The sequence below is a fragment of the Mobula hypostoma genome, chromosome 27, assembly GCF_963921235.1.
Source record: "Mobula hypostoma chromosome 27, sMobHyp1.1, whole genome shotgun sequence".
NCBI lineage: Eukaryota > Metazoa > Chordata > Chondrichthyes > Myliobatiformes > Myliobatidae > Mobula > Mobula hypostoma.
In genome coordinates this window covers 3440657-3461387 of record NC_086123.1, presented here as the reverse complement: position 1 = coordinate 3461387, position 20731 = coordinate 3440657, and the positions used below count along the sequence as shown (strand labels likewise).

The 20731-nt window shown below is 38.7% G+C and overlaps 1 protein-coding gene across 7 annotated transcripts in view; it reads right to left on the bottom strand.

Annotated features, from left to right (window-relative positions):
• The window catches only part of cita (citron rho-interacting serine/threonine kinase a), a 228091-nt gene that overhangs the window by 61755 nt on the left and 145605 nt on the right, over positions 1 to 20731 (bottom strand). For 4 of the 7 annotated variants that reach the window (XM_063034065.1, XM_063034071.1, XM_063034068.1 and 1 more), the window contains exons 22-29: positions 19783 to 19957; positions 18709 to 18906; positions 17401 to 17454; positions 15256 to 15453; positions 14401 to 14594; positions 11793 to 11928; positions 1022 to 1126; positions 231 to 371 (exon numbers count right to left, since the gene is read on the bottom strand). In XM_063034065.1, the coding sequence (XP_062890135.1) occupies positions 231 to 371; positions 1022 to 1126; positions 11793 to 11928; positions 14401 to 14594; positions 15256 to 15453; positions 17401 to 17454; positions 18709 to 18906; positions 19783 to 19957 (1201 nt within the window). Of the gene's footprint in view, positions 1 to 230; positions 372 to 1021; positions 1127 to 11792; positions 11929 to 14400; positions 14595 to 15255; positions 15454 to 17388; positions 17455 to 18708; positions 18907 to 19782; positions 19958 to 20731 lie in introns of all 7 variants that reach the window. The other 3 variants (XM_063034066.1, XM_063034067.1, XM_063034069.1) reach the window with 1 other exon arrangement.

The following is a 20731-nucleotide window of genomic DNA, read 5'->3' as shown; positions in this document are numbered from 1 at the left end:
AATGAAATGGCATCTGCTGTTGACTTGTTGTGACGGTAGGCAAATTTGAATGGATCCAAGTCTTTCCTCAGGTAGAAGTTAAGTTTCATCACCAACAATTCATTATCATGGATGTAAATGCTACTGGATGATAGTCATTGAAGCAGGTTACCAGATCAAAGATTGCAGATGATCAGAATTTACAAGTAATATGATAGCTGAATTTGATTTTCTTTGCATTTATTGCTCACCTGCATGTTTGCAATCTGATACTCCAGATCACTCTGCTCTGTTTTTAATAGATCAGCCTGATCCAAGGCTTCCTGCAGTCCTTGAGTCAAACGGAAGATGTGTGTCTTGTGCATGTCCAACTGCTGCTGTAGCTTAGTTTGCTGAGTCAAGCGAAAAATCACAAGGAGCAGATAACGTGCAAATTTAGGGACAGAAAGAACGGACAAAAAAAAACTTTAGTTAGTTATAGTCTAATTTAGTATTCACAACACCAGGGATTAAAAACAAGCAAAATTGTCAAAGTGCTAAATTTCTGTTTAACTAAGTAGTGCACAACAAATTATCACCATTCTTTATCAGGAAGAGAGTTCCTCATTTTGTTCATTATTTGACTTATAAATCACTTTTTAACATGGAATTGTTAATGATGATATATATTCTGGGTTCATCAGACCTAATTCTATTTTGTAAAACAGCTGTTTACATCACTAACAAGGCTAGGATTCATTGTCCTTTAAATAGAGAGGCTTCTTATCCCATTTCAGAGACAGGAATCAAGCGCATTGTATTCAACAAGATTTATTAGTCACAACTAGTCCAGACTAGTAAGATTTCCTTCCTGAAAAGTATTAATTAACCAATCAATTGTTACAATCTCATGATAGTTTCATGACAATTGTCAATAACATTAACTTCAACATAGAACCTGGTAATTTACACAAAAGAACAAAACCAAATTCTAACCAATTTTAATCCAAGTATTTACCTTAATGTTTAGTTTTTCAAGGAATAATCTCTAACTTTTGTTTACCTCTTCAATTAGTCTGTGTTTTAGTTCTCGCTCTGTCTCCAGTTTCTGCTGAAGGCCACGTGCATTCATTTCCAGCATGGCATGCTTCTTTTCCAGGTCACTCAGCTGCAGTGAAAATAAACAAGCAGCTGATACAAGTAATTTGTACAGTAGTGCACTTTTATGATGTAACAAATTAAATGAATAATCTTGTATCGCAAGCAAAATAACATTTTGAAAATATGGGAAATGGCTCCCAATTAAGCTCTTTTCATGACTTTATGGCATTCTAAAATTCCACAGTGCTAATGAAGTATTTTCAAATTAAGCTATTGTTATTATATAGAGAAACACAACAGTATTAGAGAGACCCATAAAGAGAGAAAGAGTTAAAGTCTTGGGTTGATGACTTTCATTTTCCATTTACATTTCAGATATGCAGCATTTACAATCATTGGCTTTTGAGCAACTATTTTTACAAAAGCATATAGGATTTATAATTTTATTTGCTGATCCACTAGACACTTGCTGCCCTGTGAGATAGCAATTAATATGCAATTGTTTATCATTAAGTAACAGAAAGCATGCATTTAAATTCTTGAAAGGATTCTGGGTAAGTATTTACATCTTTGTTTTCCTTTTACTTTGCAAAATTATTTCTTTTCATATACTACAGTTTGAAAGAATTTTAATGAAGCAAACATTTTTAAAGTTCTTTTACTAAATTGTTTCGTGTTTTGTGCATTATGAACACTGGTTTACAACAGTTATATGACACTGGTTTATAACGTTTTTTTCCACCAAACAGGTCAAAGGGTAGAGGCCAGACTAGGAAAATGTTCCTTTCTCAGAATTTTTTGTTTATGATACACTGCTTGAAGCTGAACTCAAGTATAATTTCAGACTGCTTGTATCATGTAGGAATTTGGAGAAACAAGAAATTAACTTGTATTGAATATAATGCATTTAATTGCATAATAGTGCTGACACTTTGCAGTAGTTCAACTAAAGTAAAGATGTTTTGTTGATGATTTTTGTTTGTACTCAGGTGTCTGAAGCTTCTCTCTTAAATGTACAATAATCAGCCAGCATTGATGGGTTCCAGTTGCCCTGATACAATTTCTCCATGACCACAATGTCCTGGTGAAACCTTTCACCATGCTCATCACTGACAGCACAAAGATTTGAGGGGAAGAAGTCTAAATAGGATTGCAGAAAATGTATCTTTAGTGACATTTTGCCAAAGAATCTTTAGTGCATATTGTCCACTAGCTGCATGTAACTTGGTGCTCTGTAGTTGCCAAGAAAATTTTCAAGAACGTGTCTTCCATGTGATTTTCTCCAGCCCCGCGAGAAGTTCTTCAAATTGCCTGTCGTTGAAGACCTATTTGATTTGCGGATCAACAAAAATGCCTTCCTTAATCTTGGCAGCAGTTATTCTGGGAAACATCTGTGTCAAACATCAAAATCCTTCACAGAAATTTATAGCCTTTTGTTACGTAACCTGTACTGGGTTAAAGAACCAGCAGAAGTGGAAGAACACCTGGAATCTGGTATTGCTACTTTCTAAAGCTCGTTTATTAGTAACTACGCAATACAGTAATATAAATTCAGTTATATCAAACAGGTTAGCAAAGATTATATATAAGTCTGGAAATATATAAAAGCCAAGCTTCTTCAAGCTTAGGAGGTAAATGAATACAGTCTTAAGATGATGGGTAAAGGGAATCAGTACAGTTCGTGGTATTTAGTTGAGTAGTGTTGGAGTTTAGTTCTTCAGGTAAGTTGATGCCGTCGAATCTTCGTTGTCCTCCTAAAATCCTTTTAAAAGTCACCGAATGTGACCACAACAAAAGAGAATGCCGTTTTCACGTGGTAAAGCTATCAACCCAGGCGAGGGTTAAGCACACCGATAGCTTTCCACCGGTCACCCCTTTGTCCACACTGTGAGCAAAAACCCCACTTTTGTCATGGGCACACAAAGCTCAACCAGTGTCAGTGTCTTCCATGTCTCTGGTGTGTCTAACAACCAGCTGACCTTGTATTTATCTCTGCATGCTGAACACCAGTTGTCCATCACATAATGCCACCCTCGGTTACCATGACAACTCACGAGCTGTTCGATGCTCTCTCTCTCTCTCTTTCCATGGCAACCCAGAAGCTGACAGCAGTAGTCAGTGTTCTTGTAAAAAGTAAACACACTGCAGAGAACTCATAACATCGATTGTCCATCAAATAACTCCACCTCTCTCTCTCTCAGCAGAAATCCCAAAAGTTAGTCTCAGTTCTCTCTTGTGCCTTAAAGTGACAGTCCACAGCAAAAAGGAACCCTAGGGGTACATAACACTTTCTAAAACCTGTCCAGATATGCAGCATCTGCCCTGCCTAAGCATGCCCAGGCATTCCTAGACAAGATAGAATTTTTTTTAGCTAGCGTGGGCAACATTTTGAATTACTTGAATTATGAATTGAAATAACAAATATAGTGAAGTTCAAAAATAATGGTGCGTGATAGGGAAATTTCATGATGATTTTCATGATCAGCAGCCTAAAATCCATAAGATACACCCAAAAGTATTCAGGAAGCACAATATTTTTAGTCTGGTGTAATTAGTTTCTTAAGTCAATCCAATTCGCACTTAACCAAAATATGAAACTTCTTGTTGCTGTTCGTCAAGGTACGATTTTCACAGTAAATATCAGGTAACTCACTATGTAAAATATCTTGAAATAAAACTCACTGCTTAAAAAAAATAAAAATCATTCAATTGTATGGGATCACATCTTGCAACTGCCTACCCAATGGCATGGATAGCAGATGAGAAGGGCAGACTGAAATATGATCACATAATTATTACACAAACTAAACTATATACTAATTTTTCCAGCTTATCTCCTCAACTGAAACATCTACACTGACATGGACCAGTCAGGATGAATGTCCTGATTCGGCACTATACATTTCACATACAATAAAGCTCTGATAAGCCACTTTTTGACTATTCAGAATCCTGATTGTTAGGCATCTAGCTCATCAGGTGAGGTTTGCTGCATTCACTTTGAACTCACAGGGGCCCACAGAGAAGTTTATCATAGCATTGTGTAAAATCAAAAAAATTGCATTATAATGTGTTTGGATATTAATAGAAACAAAATCCAATAGTCCAGAGAATATGCCAGAGTAGTATCGTGCCAAAGATCCTGGAGTTATTGGAGTTTTCATTTCAATATTAATTAATATAAATTCTGTAAAAATAGGATATCTGTAGGTTGAATGATTACTTAAACAATCTTATTTAATTCCAGTCCACATTATTTACTATCCAATTATATATTTCATAAACCTTTGTTCTAACTTACAATAGTTACAAAGGGCAGCATGATGCAATGTTCAATTTCCTTACCGACTGCATTTATTTCAAATACTGGATGTAACAAAGAAAAAACATCCAAATATAATAAATATGGCAGAACATTTATAATGATCCCAAATTCTACACTACAAATACAGAAAAATGAAAACAACTTGCAACATTACAAGTGTAGCCTTCACTTTAAAAGTTAAATCTTACATATAAAAAGTGCGAATGTAATTCTTTATACCTTATTGTCGCCAAACAATTGGTACTAGAACATACAATCATCACAACACTATTTGATTCTGCACTTCCCACTCCCTTGATTACAAATATTAAATATTAAAAATAGTAAAAATTAGTAAATATTAAAAATTTAAATTATAAATCATAAATAGAAAATAGAAAAATAGAAAGTAAGATAGTGCAAAAAAACCGAGAGGCAGGTCCGGATATTTGGAGGGTATGGCCCAGATCCGGGTCAGGATCCGTTCAGCAGTCTTATCACAGTTGGAAAGAAGCTGTTCCCAAATCTGGCCGTACGAGTCTTCAAGCTCCTGAGCCTTCTCCCGGAGGGAAGAGGGATGAAAACTGTGTTGGCTGGGTGTGTCATGTTCTTGATTATCCTGGCAGCACTGCTCCGACAGCGTGCGGTGTAAAGTGAGTCCACGGACGGAAGATTGGTTTGTGTGATGTGCTGCATCGTGTTCACGATCTTCTGCAGCTTCTTTCGGTCTTGGACAGGACAACTTCCATACCAGGTTGTGATGCACCCTAGAAGAATGCTTTCTACGATGCATCTATAATTCTACTTACAGATGTAGAAAAGAATTGCAGAGGGTGCTTAGACCAAAATAGAACACAACATTTTTCAGTCAGTAACTGGGTAATGCCTCTGTTCTGGATTTGGACAGATTTGCTCAAATTATTTCAACTGTGAAATCTTATTTTTCTTTAACAGAGTGACACCTTGCACTACATGATTAGATGATACCTCTGCATGAGTTATGTGATAACTTCCAGAATCTTTTAATTTGTACCATAAACCCAAACATCCTAATGCAGTTGATTATTTCTTCCCCTACTCCAGTTCAAGGTATCATTCTCTACTGTGATGACATGAGGTTTTTATGCTTACAGTTTTTAGCTACTGCTGGAAATAATAGCCCAATATTTTTAACCAAAGGAGTGCGTACAAGGATAACCACTTGCAATATTAGCAGAAGTTTGCCTCCCAACTATTAGCATCTGCATACATTGGCAATTCTCTGGAATAAAGGAAATCGTGGTGAAAGGATGGAATAAAGAACACCACTATAATTCTTGCTTATTTTAACTTGCAATTTTCCTAAATCACCACTATCTTGATATTGTTCAAAGTATTGCATGATTAAATATTATACTCTGACAATTGATATCTAAAGAGGTGGTACTTGAGTAGTCAGTGAATCAGTTTCTGTTTTGATAAAGGCACAAAGAATATTAAAAACTGTTTCTGTCATGACCTGCAGATTGCAGCTTCAGACATCAAAAGAATTTTTAAATATTCGTACACCAATATCTATGCTATGGCTCCACCATGGATCAGTAGTCATTGCTTTCACCAATCCACAAGCTAAAATTCTGACAAAGTACTTGGTGATTTTCATTAACGCTGTTTTATCTTCCACCAATTCTATCTTTGCATTTATCTAAAACATGCCATTACTCTTTTCCCATTCGAAGCGAGCTCCCAAGAACTCAGAATTTTCTCTTACATCATATACAAAACACAATGGTAAACCTGAGAATGTGAGAATTTTTAAAACAGAGCAAATGAAAAATCAATAAAGAATCAATGTAAGACAGAAACAAGCAAGGAATGTATCATAGAATGTAGAACAGTAAAGCAGAGGATCAGCCACTTTGGTCCACAATGTTGTGCCAAACCAAATAAGTTAGTAATCCAATGACCAACTAAATTAATCCCCTTTCTATACAATGTTCATATTCTTACATTTCCCCTATGGGCCTATCTAAATGTATCTTAAAAGTCTCTCATATATCTGCCTCTACCACCACCCAGGCAATGCATTTCAGGCACCCACCAATCTCTCTGTAAAAATATTTGCCCTCACATCTCTCCTGAACCCGATGACATGGGAACCAAGATTCCTGCACCTTCTGCCAACCAGCAGCAGCAAGAGAGACTGATCAAGTGTAGGCACACAGTGCTGAACACTGTTCATTTTCTGCTCTCATCTTTGATGATTTTAATCTTGTTTGATGTTTTAATCTGCGTGGAATAAAGGAGTCCACCACAGGTTCATGTTCCATCATTAGGAATCAACACAGAGTCTTACAAGTCGGTAAGACACAACTTGCCCCACACAGAGCTAAGCTGGCTCTCCCTAATTAGGTCATAGTTTTCCAAATACTCATAAATCCTATCCCTAAAAATTCTCTCCAGTAACTTCTCTACCACTGATGTGAGACTCATTGGTCTGTCCAAAAAAAGTCTTCTCGGGCTTCCAGCCAGGTACAGGTATTGATTTTAACTGACATTTCAATGATAAACTCTTCCATCTTCATCAGGGATGATGCCGAGGCATGTCTAGTCCAGTGATATATATATCCCCGTCGTCCATCCCTCCTGATTGGTTAGTCCTCATCCAGTCAGTCTATGAGGCCACACTACGAAGGCGTCACTGATGTATCTGAAGAAACATGCTGTCTCCCTTTGTTGAGGGCTGTGAGCATCACATCATGAATTGACCGACTTCGTAAAACCGATAACCAACATCCAGCTGACCCCGGAGGACATAATGGTCAGTTTTGACATGGTTAAAAGGAGTTCCTATTAAGGACAGCTTGGTCCTCCTGCGGGCAGGTACCAGTGACCTTTTTGAACACACCCTTACATCGATGTACTTCCTCTATAAGGGGAACTACTATAAACAGACAGATGGAGTGGCCATGGGATTATACTTGTCGCTGGGTATTGCTAATTTCTACATGGAGAAGTTTGAGGAGATGGCGCCAAGTTCATCACCGTTATGCCCCAAATGCTTGTTCAGATACATCGATGACACTTACGTAGTGTGGCCTCATGGACTCCAGGCCAGTTCCACCACCATCTGAACAGCATACATCCAAACATTCAATCAATGATGGAGATGGAGAAGGAGAAGAATGATTGTCTCCTTTCCTGGACATTCTAATACGATGGAAACTGGACAGTAGCATCGGATATGCCGTCTGTCGGAAACCCACTCACACGGACGTGCACCTCAACAGTAACAGTCACCATCATGCCTCCCAACTTAGAGCGGTTCTTTCTACTTTGATTAACTGTGCAAAAACTATTTCAGACCCAGAGAATTTCCCCAAGGAAATAAGATGATTGTGCACAACAGTCCTACAGAATGGCTGCAAAATGAAGGAAATCAATCAAGCCCTTAAAAGGGCTGATGGAAAAACCAGGAAACCTAACAATGAGGAGGAAGCCATCACTACTGCCGGTCTTCCCTGTATTTCCAGAGTTTCTGGAAGGATCGCCAGGATCCTGAAGACATACTGGATTAATACCATCTACAAATCCATAAGGAAGGTCAAATCACAGCTTCTGCGGGTCAAAGATGACCTGGGACTCAGGATGGCTGGTGTTTACAGAGTTCCCTGTTAATGTGGAGTAGCGTAAATTGGCCAGATGGGGCATACGGAGGAAACCTGCATGGAGGAGCAGAGGAGACGTATCCATTTGGGTTACCCGGTGGAAGCGAAACATTGCATTTACAATGGCCATAGGATTGTCTGTGACAGCACAAAACTACTGCGCTGCACCAATGGCTTTTGGGACCACTTGGTAAAGGAAACCATTGAAATAAAATGAGGAAAAGAATTTTAACAAATACGAAGGTCTCACTCTAAGTAAGAACTGGAATTCGATTGTAAACAAGGTGGGACAGCAGAAACCTGATTGGATGAGGACTAATCAATCAGGGGGGACAGACAATAGGATATATATACCACCGGACTGTACTTGCCTCATCCCTGATGAAGATGGCAGTGTTTGTCATCAAAACGTCAGTTAAAATTGAGACCTGTACCCGGCTGGAAGCCCAAGAAGAGTTTGTTCATCATATATGGCGGGAAAGCGCGAGATCCTTTCTCATTGGTCTATATATAGTTTCCAGGATTATCCCTGGTTTCCTTCTTGAGTAATGGAGCAGCATTAGCTACTCCCCAGTCCTTCTGGTCCTCGGTTCTGGGTAAGGAGGCCACAGAGATATTGGTCAAGGCCTCAGCAATCTTTTCACTTGCCTCTCTCAATAACCTTGGGTATATCCCATCAGGCCCTGGGACTTATTCACCTCAATCCTCTTTAAGAGACCCAACACTACCTCCTCCTTTACTTTGAAATGCCCTACCATATTAATACTCTTGGCACTGATCTTCCTATTGTCCACGTCTTTCTCCTTGGTAAATTCAGATATAAAGTACTCATTCAGAACCTTGCCTTAATGGGATTGCATGACTATCAACATGTTAAAGAAAATGAGCCTGGAGGCACAAGGGCACAGTTGGTAGAGTTGTCTCCCCAGGCCAGAGATTTGGATTTGGATTTGGAATTGAGCTCCTGTACTGCCTGTGTGGGGTTGGCACATTTTGTCTGGGATCTCTGGGTTCTTCAGATTCCTTCCAATCTCAAAGATGTGCAGATTAGAAGGGTAATTGGCCATTGCAAATTGCCCCGGGTGTATAGGTGAGTGATAGGAGCTGATGAGAGTGTGGATGGAACAAAAAATGGGATTAATGTAAGATGGGTGGTTGACAGATGGCACGGACTGATAAAACCAAAGGGCCTCCACCTGTGCTATATCTGGTTGATGCTATGATTCAAAGACTGCATACAAGGAGAAAAAGATTACTAAAATTAAATGTTGTCCTTTAGAAGCACAAGCAAAAAATAATCAAAAGGAATAAAAATGGTAGAGCAGACACAGTAAATCAATATTCTTCAGGACTCGCACGACCAGGTTCAAGGCCAGTTACTACCCCTCAACCATCAGGCTCTTGAACAAAAGTGGAGAGCAACACCCATTTAAGGACTCTGTCATATTGTTATTTCATACTTGTTATGTATTGCTATTTATTTATATCTGCATTGGTACAGTTTGTCTACAGTTTACAGTTCCTAATATTTACAGTTTACAGTTACTGTTCTATAGATTTGCTAAGTATGACCACAGGAAAAGCATCTCAGGGTTGTATGTGGTGACACGTATGTACTCTGATAATAAATTTTACTTTGAACTTTTTTCTTCAAGCTTTTTAAAGATAGAAAGAAATGAAGGCAAAAGAAAGAGAAGGATTAAAATTAATTTTCATGAGAGATAAAGGAATTAAAGGCTAAAAAATCCACTGAACATAACAGCTCACATCCTAGGGTTCTAAAACAAATGGCTGTGGTGGTAATGATTGCATTTGCTATGACAGAACATACAGTAGAACACCAGAGAACAGTACAAAACAGTGCACAATGTTGAGCTGATCTTTTAACTACTCTAAGATAAATGTAACCCTTCTCTTCTGCATAACCTTCCATTTCTCTATCATCATGTGCCTATCTAAGAATATCTTAAATGCCCCTAATGAATCTGCCTCTACCACTAGCCCTGGCAGGGCATTCTATGCATTCACCTCTCTCTGTGTGAAAAAAAACTTACCTCTGACATCCCCCTATAGTTTCTTTCAACCATATTAAAATTATGTCCTCTTGTATTAGTCATTTCTGCCCTGGAAAAATGATTCTGGTTATTCACTCTATGCCACTTGGTATCTTGTACATCTCTATCAAGTCACCTCTCATCCTCCTTCACTCCAAAGAGAAAACCTTAGCTTGAGCAACTTATATTCATAAGACATGCCCTCTAATCTAGATAGCATCCTGGTAAATCTCCTCTGCATACTCTCTAAAGCTTCCGCATCCTTCCAATAACGAGGTAACCAGAATTGAACACACTATTATAACTATTATCTAACACAGGTTTTATGGAGCTGCAACGGCTCTTGAACTCAATCCCCCAACTAATGAAGGCCAACACAACATACACCTTCTTGAAACTTGTGCAATAACTTTGAGGAATCTATGGATGTATACTCCAAGATCCTTCTGTTCCTCCACACCGCCATTTCTCAGCCCAGCTCTGCATCCTGTCAATGTCCCACAACAACCCTCCACACTATCCACAACTCCACCAATCTTTGTGTCATCTGCAGACTTACTAACTCACCCTTCCACTTCCTCACCCAAGTCATTTATAAAAATCACAAAGAGCAGGGGGTCCCAGAACATAGCCCTGCAGTAAACCACTAGTCACCAATCTCCATCTTTCCATCTACCATCACCTCTGCCTTCTGTTCCCGAGCCAATTCTATATCCACACAGCCAAGTTTCCCCAGATTCCCTGCCTGTCTTTCTGAATGAGTCTACCATTGGAAACCTGATAAAACGACTTACTAAAATCGTATATCACATCCACGGCTCTACCTCCTTCAATGCGCCTTGTTACATCCTCAAATAATTCAATTAGGATTCAATTGTGAGGCATGATGTGCCCCTCACAATGCCATGCTGACTATCACTAATCAAAGTAAGGTTTCTTCTATGGTCTGGTGTTGCTATGACATGTGGGAAGGATTATACGAACCATAATCACCTGAAAAGCTAGAAGGGATGTGCTATCCCCTCTATCTATTACCTCAGTCACTGCATTGGAACATTTTAAATCATTTTTTAACATGCTGTTTTCACTGTAAATACATGCTGATATTTATATACCTGTACTTCTCAGTTTATTGTTATATAATTCTTCATTCTGTAAAATTGTTGAATGGTGTCGTTTTTTTTGCTGCATGTAGTACCAACACACCTAAGCAATTTCCTAATACATGTAGTAGCAAAATTATTCGAGTCAAGTATAACGAAAGGCCTTCTCCTCAGGTAGGCATTCCCAATCTCTTACATGTCATGGACCAATACCATGAAGCATGGGGTCCATGGGCCCCAGTTTGGGAACCCTGTCCGAAGGGATTGTCCAGTGTTGGGTCCTCAGGTGGCTATAGAGGCTGATCTGGGATCCACATATTCTGGTGCAGTGTGGACATGAGTAGGTGTTGATTGTGGTTAGTGGTTGGGTCTTTTGGTTGTTCAAACTTCAATATATATTATTCATATATTTAATACATGTAAATGTATAAGGCAAATAAAGTTGATCCTTGAAAAGTCCAGAACAACTGACACAGATATACCACAGGGTAGATCATTAGACATGAAGCAACCAGGTGTGTGTGTGTGTGTGAGAGTGTGAGAGAGTGAGAGAGTGAGTATATATATGTCAAAGCTTTAAAAATTCCGCAATAAACACAAATGAATTTTTTTGCCACACACCTACCGTATCAGAAAGGCTTTCCGCCTTCAGTTTCTGCTCTTTTAAACAATTTTGTAATGATAGGATCTCTGACTTGTGCTCCTTCACAGCTTGTTCCACAGCCTGGCGGGATTCATTGCCACGCTGCTCTGCACGCATTCTATGAAATTAAAGGAAAATAACCCATTAAAAAGAGGTGTGGTCATATACTATATACTTATGAGAGGAACTGTAATAGAATGCAAAGGATGTCAATAGGCCAGAAGATTAGACGCAATATGGTGGCTGAAATTTAATACAGAGAAGCGTGGTGATTAATACACTTAAGACTGACCAAATGGACAAGAGACTTGTTGTGCACCATACAGCTCATTAGTCAGACCCAGCCCACAGAATGGGTCTGTGTATGCACAAACTGTTACTTTACTTCTGTTCTATCCAGTCATTCTGGTTATCTGGCAGAAATACATGTTCACCAGGCAAGGCTCAAACCTTTTATCCTATCTACTCCTTGCTGTCTGCCTGTGTCTGGAACCTACTGGATTCTGGTTTTGAGTATCAGACAACGGGAAGAGATCAGCGGCAAGGGAATAAGTGGATTGTTTTACAGATAGGTGGCATCCTAGAGGATAAACGTATTTATTATTTTAAGCTTTCAGTTCCAAAAGTTGTAATTCAGCATTCAATAGCAACTGTCATAGTAACAGTGACCTTTATGTAACTTCACACATGAGCAGAGATTTATGAATCACGACTAAACACGATGTAGTCTATTTCTAACAGTCTAACAAATTTGGCTTGGAAATAATGATAGTAAATGATTGTCTTTGCATTTATTGAATTGAAAAACATCAGTTGATTCATTCATGAGATTCAGATGTCATTGTCAAGGCCAGCAGATTTTAAATCAAGTTTTCAGTTTCTGGGCGTGCTGATAAAGCCAATATTCGTTGCCTACCAATAATTGCTCTCTAGAAAGAGATGATGAACCACCTTCTACACTACTGCAGCTCCTCTGATGAAGAAGTTTGCATAATGTTGTTGGGGAGGGAGTGCCAAAATTTGGTCCCTGCAATATATTTTCATATGAAGCAGTGAGCAATTTGGAGGAACATCTGTGTGGATGGTATTCCTATGGCCTGAAGCTTTGCAGTTATTGGCAGAGAAGTTTGTGGGTTTAGAAGGAGTCTAAGCAATTGTGATTTTACTGCACATCTCTAATACATATTTTTCATGATCATTATTTTAACAGTACTCCCAACACCAGGTTAAAGGCTGCTGTTTTGCAGATGCCCATTGCATTTTCCCTAAAGAAAGCAATCCGTGGGGTAAAGCTATGTAGGAAGTGCAAAGCTTTTTACCTGATTGCAACGAAGGAACAGTGATCTATTTCCAAGTCAGGATGATATGAAAGTTAAAAAAAAGAACAGGTGGTAATGTCCTCATGTGTATCCTGTGCCTATTTTTACAGCTTGCAGAAGTTGAAGTTGCAACTAAAGACTTAACAAGTTTCTGCAATGTATATTGTAGAAGGTACAAACCACAGCTGAGTGTGCCACAGGTAAATGGATGTGTTGCTGTGCCATTTATGCACCAGTAAAACTCTGACATCTTGTCTGAGCTGTACCTCTTGCAGGTGAGTGGAAAACATACCATCACACTCACTCCTTGCTTTGCAGAAAATGGAAAGGCTTTTGGGGAATCAGGATGCAAGTCACACAAACAAATTATTTAACTCTGAACTACTCTTGTAGTCAAAGTTATAATGGCTCATCCAGTTACGCTTGAGGTCAATAGTGATGGTGGATTTAGTGATAGGAGTGATATTGAAAGGCAAGGGGAGCAGGTTAGGCTCTCTCTCAGTGGAGATGGTTAGCAGCTGGTATTTGTGTAACATGATTATTAGTTATTGTCAATTTTCAGTTCAAACCCAAATGTCATCAGAAACTGTTCGACTACATGAACAGATGCACGTGGAATTCTTGCAATTATCAGTGAACATAGTCTTCTAGTCTTACGATGGAGGGAGGGTCACTAATGAAGGTGACTGCACCCAGGGCATTGTCCTGAGAAACTCCTGCACAAAGTCATGGATCAGAGACGTTTTGTTTCCATCCGCCATAAGCACTTACATTTGTACCAAGTATGTCACAAGTCAGTGGAGACTTCCCCTTACCAAATTCTACATCAATGTCTCAGTCTTTCTCTCTCTCCTCATCTGTCCACTTCTTCTTTTCCATGTTTGGCCTAAGACTACAAGGAGCCTCAAAGAACTGAGTGGAACTCAAGTGAATGTTGGTGAACAGGTAAGTGCTGCTTGGTAGTAATGTAACTGACATCTCAACACTTTGCTGAATTGTTCTGCTTTGTCTGATCCGTCTTGTCAGGGTAGAAGGCAATCTGATCCACGTTGACACCCATGAATAGTATGCTGTGACATGAAGCCCATTTATGTACTGTAAGTTAACATGGTTATTACAAATGAAAATTACTGCAGCATCTAATGTATTGGTTAATATTAATCTAGTACTGGTTCCTTAGTACTATGCCAATATGTTCACTTGCCATTTTAGTGCTCAGTCACACAATAAGCTGCACTAACAGTCAGCATGTTGTTCCTGTAGTACAGTACCTGGCCTGCTTTTCTATGTCCAGCAGCCTCTTCATTTCTTGGATCCGCCGCTCAAGTTGTGCTTTCTCTTCTTCAAACTCTGATCTCCAATTTTCCCACTGGCGTTCTTTTTCTAGGAGTTCATCATTCAGTGTCTCCAGGTCCATCACTTGCTCTTCTAGCATTGAGCAAGTTGTCTTTAAAGTCTCTATTGTCTGAAATTGGAACAATTTTCAAAACACACAATTAAGATCTCTGTTCAAATCAGGTAGGTAAAAGGAAATGCAGGGTCCAGAATTATTCCACACCTAAAATTTCAAGATATATCTCCATTGAAGTATTTCAATACTAGTAATTCTTACTCTTCAATGATAGTTGTCAGTCCTGTTAATACATCACAAAATAAAACTAGATTGGCATGGAAAAGATTATTTATTTTATTTTATTCAGAGGAACAGGCTCTTCTGGCACAAGCCACATCGCCCACCTATTAAACATTAGTCTAGTCACAGGACAATTTATAATGACCAATTAACCTACTAACTGGTACGTCATATTGGAATGTGGGAGGAAACCGAGTAGCTGGAGGAAATCCATGCGTATCACGGGGAGAACATACAGACTCCTCACAGGCTTTGTCAGAACAAAATTCCCAACTCCAGAATGTTCCAAGTTGTAAGTGTTGCGCTACTGTGTCCAAATTCATAAATGTCTCCATTTGCTCTGTTACCATTTCATAAATGCAGAAGAGCTCTGGGGTTGTTATTGAAAAATATTTTATAAACTTTTAAAAAATCTTTCAGTGGACAGTGTGAACAATTAAATGATTGTAAGGCCACTTTGAGGTCAACTCTTCACTTGCAGAATAGTACTAACCTGTTTTTGGTTACTGAGCTGAAGCTCTTGGTCAGATAGTTCCTGACGCATTCTCCCCATTTCCTGACGAAGTTGGGCTCGTTCGTCTCCGATGCACGTTAATTCCTCTACCTGCTTGGTCAGGAAGTAGTTTTGGCTGTTGAGCTCTGCATTTTCCTGACTCAGCTGGTTTAACTGTTCCTCCAGGTCAGAAATAACCTATCCAAAGGCAACAGGAACACAAAGTCCAAATCTTGGTTGCATGCAGTACCTGAATATACGCTCTCAGTGACAACCAGTGATGGCCAAAGCCAAGACTAAAGACTTTGCTAGAAATTTCAACCGGAAGTACTGAGCAGATAATCCCTCTCAGCTTCATTTTAAGGCCCATGCCACCTATGTAGCCATACAATTCAATTCTCCCGACATGGTTTCAAAAAAGCCTGAGCACACATAATAGGAAAAGGAAATAGGGCCTGGCTACATTTGGAACATTCGAGATGGAGTACTGTTCTAATTGTGCAGGTACTTATCTACAAAATGCTGGATTAATCCACTAATAATTACTGTCCCATCAGACTGCTCTCAATCATCAAGATCGATACTCTATTTGCCAACATCCACTTGGTATTCAACAGGCCAAATCAGCTTGAGCATGTCCGCATGCTTTTATGCATTGCGATGCTGCCACATGATTGTCTGATTAGATGTTTGCATTAACGAGTAGGTATACAGTTGTACCTAATAAAGTGACTACTGAGTATATACATAAAATGATGTGAAAAATGCAAAAGCCAGCAAAGTCACAGGTTTCAATGACTTCCAGACTGATGAATTAAAGACCTTCGGATCATCAACTGCTACAGATATTATTCAACTTTTGTGGGAAGAGACAGTGTTTACCAAAGATCTCAAGATAAACACGTCTCACTTTAAATCTGGGTATCGGTTCCAGAAATCTGAAAACTTTTTGATAACAGTTATCCTTGTTTTGCCACCTCTATTTACTTTGCTCATTCTAAATTAGGCCACATTTTGAAAGAAAAATTCAGCCTAAACAAAAGTTACATCATGTGGCGACTTTCAGTTGTGCTTTCATAGGCAAACAATAGACAGTTTGATAACGAGATGTCAACATCATTTTATCCCTCGTGTTGCTCAACAATGCTCTTCAGGAGGTGGTGTTACCTGGCCACTCATGGTGAAGTTACAACCCTAGAATATGATTTCAGTGTTTCTCCCAAATGCATGAATAATGATTCGTCATCTGAAGTGGTAATCAGGATGAGGTTTCCTTTTACAAACAAGAGAAAATCTGCAGGTGCTGGAAATCCAAGCAACACACACAAAATGCTGGAGGAATTCAGCAGGTCAAACAGCATCTACAGAAAAGAGTAAAATCAGGACTCCTGACGAAGGGTCTTGGCCCAAAACATTGACTGTTTACTCTTTTCCATTAACACTGCCTGGCCTGCTGAGTTCCACCAGTATTTTCTGTGTGTTGCTTGGAGGTTTCCTTACACATGTTTGATCTGATACCATGAAATGACCTTACAACGTCTGAATTCAATGTTGAGGACTCCCAGAGATACCCCTTCTCCCCTGTATGTCACTGCTATCTTTGGTAGATCAACTCTGCCAGTGGGGCAGGATGTACCCAGAGACTGGGTTGAAATGTCTAACTCTTCTGAATGCTAACATTTACTGGCTTACCTTCTTAAAAAAAAACTCCATTCTTTCTGCTTTAATGAATAATTCTACACTTCGTCACTTTACATGAATATTACAATGTTCTTGCCCTTTTTTATAAATCTGCTTTGGAACTTTTCTTGCCTCTGGATATCCAATAGCCAGTTCTGAATCTAGCCTGGAGCAAATCTAACCAGCAGATTGAAAAAAATATTTCTAAAACAATAACAGCAAATTTAAAATAGAATTTTCTTCTCTTGAGGATGATTGTGAAGAAAAACAGAGGAGTTTACACTATAAAAAGAGATACATTAAGAATGCACAATTAGATTAACTATTTCTCCATCTATTCCTCTCTCTGGGATAGCTAGCCTTAAAGATTCATAATATTAATATTTATTAAATTAATATAATATTAATTGCTTATAACTTAAATGCTTTCATCAAAGTTAATTGCTTTATGACCTCAGTACATACTGTGCAACTTTCTCGGAGGGCTTCAAACTTGTTGTGAATTTCATCACGGTGTGCCTGAGGAAAGAGAGAGAGCAAAAAATCACAATGTACAAGTGAGCAGATTCTTTGGCCAAAGTTTTCAAATAGATATACCAAAATAATTGTACTCAGTACTCATTATTTGCAAAGGCTGAAATCATGGACTTCCCATAGATAACAAGAAAATGTGGATAAGACTGTTGGGCATGACATATCTATGGAGGAGTTGAAAACTGTATAACATCTTCAACACCTTTCAAGTAGTTAAAACAGTTGAAATTAGACGAGTACTTTGGTGGCACCTTCATCCATATTCCTGGCCACCAGTGTCCTGAGACCAGTCTCCCATCAGTGCATGGCAGGCCTCATGAGTTAGTAGATTATTGAAAAGCAATTCCATCAATAATGAGAACATAATGAACACATGTTTAAGCAAAACATTTATGCATTTAAAAGTCTGTTTTTCTACTGTTGTTTATGTAAATGCATTAAATACATTGGATGGAAGCAGACATTTTAGATGTTCCTTTAAAGTGCTAATATGTTGCTGCATTCCAGTGACTATATAATCGAGGTACTAGCCTGTAGGTAGCATTCACGTTATGATAAAGCATAAATCAGAGGTAAAAAGGATGACTCAATCTATTTCTAGGACAAAGCAGCAATTTAATCAAAATCCTCCTCAAATGCAGGTGATAATTTCAGACATTGTGTACTTCTGAAGGCAACTCTTGATAATATGCACTTCATAACATGTCGTGCCCACAGCAGTCTGCAAATAATTTGCTCAGAAATTGATTGTTTCCTTGGTTACTTCACAAATGAAGGCAAATTATTTTTTTTTTCCTTCCACTACACAGCTCTCTGAGAGCCTAAAAAAGCATAGCATAGTCCAAAACTGTATTCTGAAACTAAATCACAAATGAGAGAATCTGCAGATGCTGGAAATCCAAGCAACACACATAACATGTTGTAGGAACTTAACAGGCCAAGCAACATCTATGGGAAAAAAGTACATACGATGCTTCGTGCCAAGTCACAAAACATCGACTGTACTTTTTTCCATAGATGCTGCCTGGCCTACTGAGTTCCTCCAGCATTTTGTGTGCGTTCTTTCTGAAACTAAATGCTCATTTAGATAAGACGACATAGTGTCTATGTTCAAAGGTTCATTTATTATCAAGGCATTTATCCATATACAGCTCTGAAATTTGTATTTCTTCAGATAGCCACAAAACAAAGGACCAACACAAAAGTCATTCAGAAAGAAACATCAAACCCACAACTAACCCTCAGGGATTGAATCTCTTCCTCTGCTTCAGTTGTGGTCTCCTCCAATTCTGCCTTGGCCATTTGCAGTTGGTTTTCCAGTGCAGTTTTTGTACTTTGCAGACTTCTGATCTGAGCCTCCTTCTCCTGCAGAGCCAGCTGCAACTCATTCCCCTGCTTCTTTAGCTCCAGTTTCTGCTGCTCATGCTCCAGGCTGGCCTATAGAATGTATTAAATAAAGCAAATTTGCTGCACTTATTACTGCATTGTACTGCGTGGTCAAACAAGCTGAATTTGTACCACTACCAGATGGAATGTTATGTTTTAAATTTTCAGTTTCATATACCTTTTCTTTGCACAGTTAAAGCTTAAACAAATTGATAATTTTGCGTGAAGATAGAGTCAGTTTCCAAAATCACTATCGCTGCTACTAAACAATTCAGGCTTGTTATCCCACACTATTATTACAACAAATTGCATTCATGCAGTATCAGCGTTGTATAATGCCTCAAAGAATGTCACAGGAGCGTTATCAAACAATTTATTTTTACAACAAGGTGTTCATGGACAAATTGTGTTCTAAGGAATATTCAAGAGAAAGGGAGAGAGATTTGGGGGGTGAAATCCAAAGCAACCTCTGTCAATGATGAAGTAATTAAAATCAGCAATGCTTAATAAGTCAGAATTGGAAAAGTGCATGGATTGTGTGAGATTACAATGCTAGGTTCAAAACAATTGAAAACTTTGATGAAAATTTTAATTTAACAGTAGCTTCAGTCTTCTCAAAATTTAAAACATAGAAAACATAGAAAACTTACAGCACAATACAGGATTTATTTGCAGGATTTTTTGCTGTCACAAATTAAAAACAGAAGAGAGGGTGGAAATACATTGGTGAGGCAAAGGGGCACACATGAGAAACTGATACTATGTTTTCAATGAAGCAGCCAAGTGAACTATAACATTGACATGAAAAATAGGGGCAAGTCAAAGACCATGCAGGTGGGGACAATAACAGAAGCAAAATGAACATTCGGGTAGAATAAATAAATGTTACATTTAATTTTCTACTTCTCACTGTTTTAATATTCTCACCTCCCGGAGTTTACTCTCGAGCTCTAGTAGCTTGTTTTTGCAGCTTTGTTCATCCTGGTTGATTTTATCCATTTGTTCCTCCAGTTTTTGGTTATGAGCATCCAGCTTCCCCGCCTGTGTCTCCAAGTAAAACTTCTGCTGCCTGAGTTCCGCAATCATTTCTTCCTGTGCTTTCCTGCCATGAAATTTAAGCGTTACATTTACGGCTGTACTCAACACTGCACAAAGCAGCAGTTAGGCCAGTGACAGTGCTTGTCCAAGACAGCACCCTTCAAAAGACTTGCTGAAGAATTACCCAACCTTCCTTTTGTTCAAATGTTTTGTTTAAATATATGACAGCCATTTGCTCTGTGTTCTCTGACTGTAAAAATTGGTCACCTTAAAAGGTAAATGAAAACCTTTAGTATGTTATTTTGGGGAATCACAAATGGGACCAAAACCCACCTCTATCATCTCCAACTGTCGCACTCGTAACAATGACTTACCATGCTTCACTTTTCACTAATTGTAACCTCGCCAAAATACTGCTTCATGTATACTGTAGCATACGAACTCAGTTCAGGCATCACACCAATCTGACTAGACCACAGTGGCTGGCAATTGACTCAACATATTGAAAATTCAAATAGTTCTCCATAAATCTTTGCTCTTGCAGTAGCATCACATAGCATATTTCCTATCAATTGGTGCAGTCCTCCCATAATAACTCCTCATCCTGTCACAGTTAGTGTTACTGGGTTAATTCTATGCCACTCGGTTAGCCACTCTCACATGGAAGAAGTTCACATATTGTACAAACAAGGTTATAAATAAAGTTCAATTGAATAGGCTGCATGCTGCAATGCTGGTGTGTGCTTTGCACTCGCCCTCAATATCAAACACAACATGGTGTCAGAAGTAGTTGATCATCGATGAATATGGGCTACAGAGCAATGGAGATCATTGGCAA